We start from the raw sequence: 7,084 nt of genomic DNA on the forward strand, positions 1-7,084 counted from the left end.
TACATTATTAAAATCAAAGTTTGTGTATTAGTTAATGAACTGTGAACTAACATGAACAAACAATGAACAGCTAGATATTTATTAAAGGTGCTATACGCGATGTCTCGCGTTTTTTAGGCCAAATTTTTTTTTTGTCAAATACATCATACATCTCCTCACTATATCCACTAGCTGCCTGTCTCCTGAACACACTGTAAAAAAAACGCGGTCTCTAAAGACAGCCCAGGCTCCACAAACGGCAACAAAAACAAACTGGGCCAACCTGCACCACGAAACATAACAAAGTTTAGAGATAGCATGACAAGGGAAGTTAGAATTATATTCTCTCAAAGTTTGATATGGCCGACACACGACCAAAGAGACGACGTTCCGATGAACAAATTCCAAAGAGGGAAAATGACAAGGAACGCGCAAAGTCACGAATTTACATTGGAAAAGCCTGCGAAAGGTGGCGAGAACTCTCCCGCCAGAGGGGCTTCCAATCCGACATTAGCTCTGTTTTTGCTGGACATGTGGGTAAATCCATTTTTTTGTTTTTCTAAATGGACGTTCGTGTTCGCCTAACCAACACAAGGATATAATTAGCTAGATCTATGCAGTCAGCGCAAACTTTAGTGAATACAACATATAGGTTTATAGCGGCTAGCGGTCGATCTCTATTGTAAATGATCAAGCAAACTCACAGTAGGGCGACAGCTTGTGTGAATGATTGTATTCACCCACTGTTTGTTATGAATTTGAATGTTCATTTGTAGGCTTTTGACAGCTTTGACTAAATTTGTTTATGACGGAGCCGTTGTTTATGCTCACTGGGAAACGAAGGGAGGGGGAGGAGACAGGATGAGGAGGAGGGGGGTCTCTAGCCTTCATTTTGATTGACAATACTTTGAATGTCAACAAGAAGTGACGTCACCCAACATCGCTTAGAGCACCTTTAACTAACATTAACAAAGATGAATAAATACTGTAACAAATGTATTGCTCATTGTTATTTCAAGTCAATACACTAACTAATGTTAACTAATGAACCTTATTGTAAAGTGTTACCAGTGTTAATAATTATTGCAGAAATGAAGCCCTTCTTTATGTCAGACTAGAATCAGATTGAATTAAAGGGGCCTGCTGTTCAACAAGCCATAAATACATTTAGACTTGGATAAATATAGTTCAGAAAGCCCTCAGTTATGCATGTGCATTTCCAACAAAGGCAGTTGCGTCGCTCAGTGGTTGTTCTTACCGTTCTGTGCTTTTGGGACAAACACAAACATACAGACCAGGTAAGAAAGACAATTTTTCATAACATTACCTCTATATCAGTAAAGAAAAGGTCAAACATGTTTGGTTTGACATTGCACTGAAAAGTTTAGGTATTTCCTAAGCCAATTGCTTCAAGCAGTTTAGATTAGGGGTTAGGTTATAATATTGTGCTCTACAATCTTCATGACAACAAGTCAAACAATTTACAAGTTGTGAAGTGTGACATCTTAAGTGTTATATAAGATGTACAATACATTTTTGTAGCAGAATGACATGGTTTTTAAATTCTTGAATTTTTTTTGACATTAGTATGACTCTAGTCTGGAAGATCTTATTGGGAATCCTTCTCATTGGACGACTTGGTCAAGGTCAAGACCTATTAGAGGAAGATTTGAAGCAAATAGCAATGGATGAAGAGGCCGAGGAGGGAGGAGAGCCTGAGGGTCCGGGGACAGATGTCAGTCAACCTGATGACAGACAGCCATGTGCCATGTGGATGGGAGGCGTTCCTGGCACACCTGGGCACAGTGGACAACCTGGGAGAGACGGCAGAGACGGACATGATGGGCCGAGGGGCGAGAAAGGAGATAAAGGTTAGAGTAAACTCTATTTACACAGTTTGGAACTTTGCCAACTTTGGAACTTCACCTCTGAAATCACATTCCGTCTATGATGACCTCACCAATTGCATAAAAAGCTAGTTGAACAAACTCTGAGTTTCAGGGTTGGTTTAGAGTTTACAAAACCAAACCTGGTTTAGATCAGCACTCGCTTTGAACATTCTTTGTCAACGAAACATGAAGAGTGTCTATTCGATTTACTCCTTGTATAAGAGAGATTTTTATGAAAATATTACATTTAAACAAAAGTACAAGTCAGGAAGAACACTGCTGCTGCTGGAAAGTAACTGAAAGAAAATATCAAAGTATATCGATGCAAGTGAATCAACTGAATTTATTTAACTAATTATTTTTTACAAAGATCTTTAAAGATGTAAATTCCTCAATTTAAGCTTTATTTGCCTTGTACAGAGTGTCTATTTACTGTAAGCTATGTGCAAATTGCCCACTTTGTTAATAGAAGCAGTGACGTGGAGAGTGAGGCGGGTGGCGGTAACTTTTGATCCGATCGACCTGACTTTGAATTTGTCCATTCTTTTCTCTTTTCCCTTTGCATATCAGATCAGAAAGGCGTTTTTTTTACATAAAACTGCAGAAAATATTTAAAAAGTGCCTTATTGGTATGTAATAGAATATGTAAAGGGGTAGGTTTTGGCCCACGGTACATATGAATCTTCTGCTGTTCTGCTGTTACGATCCGGTTCATCCAGGTGTACACCAGCAACACACACAATGTTTCTGTTTTTTTGTAGGTGAAGCAGGTGAGGAAGGAGGTCCTGGACAGAAAGGGGATGTCGGTCCAGCTGGACCAAGAGGCTTTCCTGGGAACCCAGGTCTGAAAGGAGCCCGTGGTGACAGTGCCTTGTCTTACCATTCAGCCTTTAGCGTAGGTCTCAAAGAACTTGTCCCCGCCACCAACGTGCCAATCCGCTTCAACAAGTTCTTCTACAACGACCAGCACCACTATGATGATGTTTCCGGAAAGTTCCGCTGCGTTCTGCCAGGGGTGTACTTCTTCACTTATCATCTGACCGTCTACACTAAAGATGCTAAAGTCGGTCTCTACAAGAATGACAAGGCTATCATGTTTACCTATGACCAATACCAGGAAGGCAATGTGGACCAGGCATCAGGTTCTGTTATCTTGCGCTTAGAGGCAGAAGATGAGGTATGGCTGCAGGTCTATGGAGACGAGGGCTTTGGTGGAGTGTATGCAGATAATACCAACGACTCCACCTTTTCTGGTTTCCTCCTGTACCCTGCTATTCCTACTCCTGCACAGAGACGTTGACAAGATCCTAAATAAGGGGTGTCAGACTCAGTTCCTGGAGGGTATCAGCCCTGCAGAGTTTAGCTTCAACCTTAAAGAAACGCACCTGACCTATAATCACGTCCTTCAGGGTTATTTATAAACTACAGATATGTGTGTTGATGTGATATGTAGGGTTGGGACTAAACTCTGCAGGAGCTGTGGCCCTCCAGGAGCTGAGTTTGACACTCCTGTACAATTAATTTGTTTGGCTATTTTTAGTAAGTACTTTTTAACTCCCCCGATGCAGCAAGTGCAAGTGAGAGATTTTGAAATAATTTGTATTGATATGTCTACAGAGCTTCAGATATAATGAATCAGCTTTTTCTTCTTCTAGAATGCTTGTGTGATGATGTGAATATTAAAGAGTCTCTGCTTTTCTATAGTAACTGAGTGCCAAATGACTCAAAATTGCTGACAAGCAGAAAAATTGTTGATGAGTTGTGGAGTTTCTAAAGGCTCTGGGTAACCCTCGTAAAATCAAAGTAAAAAAAAGTATTGTTACCAGACCAAGTGGAAATGTTTCTTCAACTTCCATGCTTGTAATTTATCTCTAAACACTCAGCTGTACCTTGGACAGTGATTTCAGTTATTATTGGGTAACACTTTTATTTTGTTCTCTTTCGACATTCTGTTGACTAAAAGGAAGATTGCACCTACATGCCAACTATTTCTCATTGGAGGATTAGTTGATTATTACTAGACTGTCCACTTAATATCTACTAAAACTTTATTTTGATGATCCCCAACAGATGTTCTACTTAGAATAAGTAACTTTGCAAGTACATGTCAACTTACTCTACTAACCTTAACCCCTTTGTCTACTAACCCTACTCCTAACAGTCTACTTATACTGAACTAATACTCTAATGAGAGTTAAGGTCCTTTCACACTGATTAAACAGCGTGAATATACGCCATAATGACGCTCTTGAGTCGAAACAATAGATCCCAAAGAGCAATTCACACCAGGTTGATCAATCGCGGCGCGACAAAGCAAGATTTTTTTTTGGCTAGTGTGTCGATTATTTTCCCCATCGCCCCGTGATAAAACGAGCCGACCAATTAGATTGTATGCTTACCACAAAAGCGTGAGAGTGGTGGCGTGGTTTTGAAAGCCTGTGTAAAACAGAAATAAAATGATACCAGAAGAGAGAAGAGAATGGATGTTGAGTTATTTTAATCATTGGTGTCTGAGAACTTATTTATTCTCACATATTCTTTATTCAGATTATATTTTTCTATTCATTTTCCACTGAATTATGAATTATGCGATCTAAAGAGCTTGGAACAGCATAGAGAGCGCTGTTTTCGTCCGTTCGTGTCAGTTATGTGTCAAAGAGCTCATTCGCTCTAGAGCTGTCCATCATCACAGACAGCAACATAGTGTCGGCCCAGATCCGGGCCACATCTGGATTCATAATTCATCCGGAACACTTCCCATAAATTCTGATGTACTTGTTACATCATAAGAAGGATGGCGTCTACACTAATATTAGTCTCTCTGTGTATCCCTAGGTTTACCGCAGTCCGCCGGATCCAGGCCGTATCCGGATCTGATGAAGGACCAGCGCCTGGATACGACGACAACGCAGTCCTGAAGTGCCAACTAGCCTCTCCCTATGGAGGATCCCTTCCCTTTACCTCTGTACAGATAAAACGTTGCCGGGATAATTCCGGTTCACATGGATATGCGGAAGCGATTTATTACACATTTTTAAGGCCAGACAATTACATGTGCACGCCGTCAGCATTTTCGCGGGTTTGCGTTTTTGATGTTTGCGCAGAAATAACCTTTTTTTTTTTTTTTATGTTAAGGCTTGCACCTTGAAATCTATTTCAGGGTTTGCATTCTCGAGCCACCAGGCGGTTGTTGTGTGGTTGAGCGGGCCGGAGCGTGTTGAGTGTTTTCTGCTAGAACGTTGTCGTGTTAACGGCTCCTAAGTTAAGAACTAATAATCTTTGCAACGGAAGTGAATCAATCAATCAAAACTAACTTTAGCTGGAAAATAACTTTATTCTAGAGCTGCTGTAAAGCCAAAACAATCTCTATTACTGTCATTTCCTATTATCACTGTAAAGCTCCTTTGAAACAATCTATATTGTTAAAAGTGCTATATACATTGAATGTCATATTCAGAACTTTGCATACTGTAAAAATGCAATAGTCCAAATGCAAAAGCCCAAAAAGTCCAAGAAAATTTTAAATGAAAAGCATCTTATACACACTCTTCCTCCTCGTCCACCACCTCTTCCTCCTCTCCCTCTCAGATTGTTTCCATCCATTGTTGGTATCATCATTCAGTGCACTTGTGCACATTGGCTTAAAGTTTGTACAGTTGCTTTGATCACATCATTAGAAACAAGTGAGAACAATTTGTAGTCGTTGTGTGTAAATGTTGTGTTTAATATTATAGAGCAAAATGTGTTTATGTTTAGAATGTTTAGAGTTTTGCAAAAAGTGTGCATAATATCTGCAAATGGTGTTTAACTGCCTGAACTTGTTTAAGGTTTTGCAGGAGATTTATTCTACAAATTGGTTTGGGCCATTGAGAATTTGGTTCAGAGAATAGGGTTTAGTGTTTTAGCAATTGTGAAAAACTGTAATGCACATCCAGTCGAATCTGTATTGGTGTGCATGAAGTGAATGGATTGTTAAGAGTCTTCCATTGGCCACTGTCCAGCTCTAGCAGTTGTTGCATGGCATGGTCCAATTTTGGAGTGTATTTTTAGTCTAACTGATGGGAACACTGGGGAGCAACAAGATCGCTTTCTAAGACCTGGCTCTCATTTGCGAGATGAATTTTACTTTGCATAAAGAGTAAATTGACCTATTAATTAATTTTCTGTCATCATTTACGGTCCAGGCAAAAAACACATAAGAAACCGAGGACCTGAATCGTGTTCGTTATTTGAAATGAAAGCTTGCAAATAGCTCTCTCTCTCTCTCTCTCTCTCTCTCTCTCTCTCTCTCTCTCTCTCTCTCTCTCTCTCTCTCTCTCTCTCTCTCTCTCTCTCTCTCTCTCTCTCTCTCTCTCTCTCTCTCTCTCTCTCCCTCTCTCCCTCTCTCCCTCTCTCTCTCTCTCTCTCTCTCATATTTTTTCAAACTTGTATGTCTTTATTTACTGTGGGACATAAAAGGAGAAATTATGAATTTACTTGTCAGTCTCTTCCATGTAATTACAATAATGAATTTGCATCTTAAAAAAAAGTTTGAAAGCTCCACATTTTTTGTTCTTAAATTGCATCAAAAAACAATTAGTACATACCAGTACTTCAAAATCCTTCTGAGAAAATTAAGTCATTTATAGTTTGGAAGAACAAACTATAAATGTAAATTATAGTTAAATGATGATGAGTTTTTGAGTTATTCCCTTTGCTCACTGTACTATTTTAATATGATTTAGTGAATAGTAAGAGTTCCTGTTTATTTGCATTTATGTTTCTTAAGTTTGATTGCATTGACTGGGTTTGTTTAAATGTAAAATTTCAACATGGTGTTATTATTTAGTGATTTGTAGTCGTGTATAGTGTGTATATATATAGTATATAATATAGACTATACAAATAAACTATTTAATATTGAAATATTAATGTGAGGGATGTGTCTGGATTGATATACTGGTGTAATATGAGTAGGCTGATTAGAAATCCCCCTCATGTCTGGACCAGCCTGTGACCTTGAAGTGCGCGCACACACACACACACACACACACACACACACACACACACACACACACACACACACACACACACACACACACACACACACACACACAGTTTGTTTTGCTATACTTGTGAGGACTCTCCATAGGCGTAATGGTTTTTATACTGTACAAACTGTATATTATATCCCCTTACACTGCCCCTATCCCTAAACCTACCCATCACAGGATTTT

At 39.3% G+C, this 7,084-nt stretch overlaps 1 protein-coding gene across 1 annotated transcript; it reads left to right on the forward strand.

Moving 5' to 3' along the window:
* Window positions 1–1,170: 1,170 nt before the first annotated feature.
* On the forward strand, window positions 1,171–6,216 carry adipoqb (adiponectin, C1Q and collagen domain containing, b). The gene is made up of 3 exons (XM_079613582.1): window positions 1,171–1,277; window positions 1,567–1,850; window positions 2,630–6,216. The coding sequence occupies exons 1-3, from the start codon at window positions 1,189–1,191 to the stop codon at window positions 3,166–3,168; spliced, it is 912 nt and encodes a 303-aa protein (XP_079469708.1). The 5' UTR covers window positions 1,171–1,188; the 3' UTR covers window positions 3,169–6,216.
* Window positions 6,217–7,084: the final 868 nt, after the last annotated feature.

Source organism: Phoxinus phoxinus (assembly GCF_949152265.1).
Source record: "Phoxinus phoxinus genome assembly, chromosome: 5".
In the NCBI taxonomy this organism is placed as follows: domain Eukaryota; kingdom Metazoa; phylum Chordata; class Actinopteri; order Cypriniformes; family Leuciscidae; genus Phoxinus; species Phoxinus phoxinus.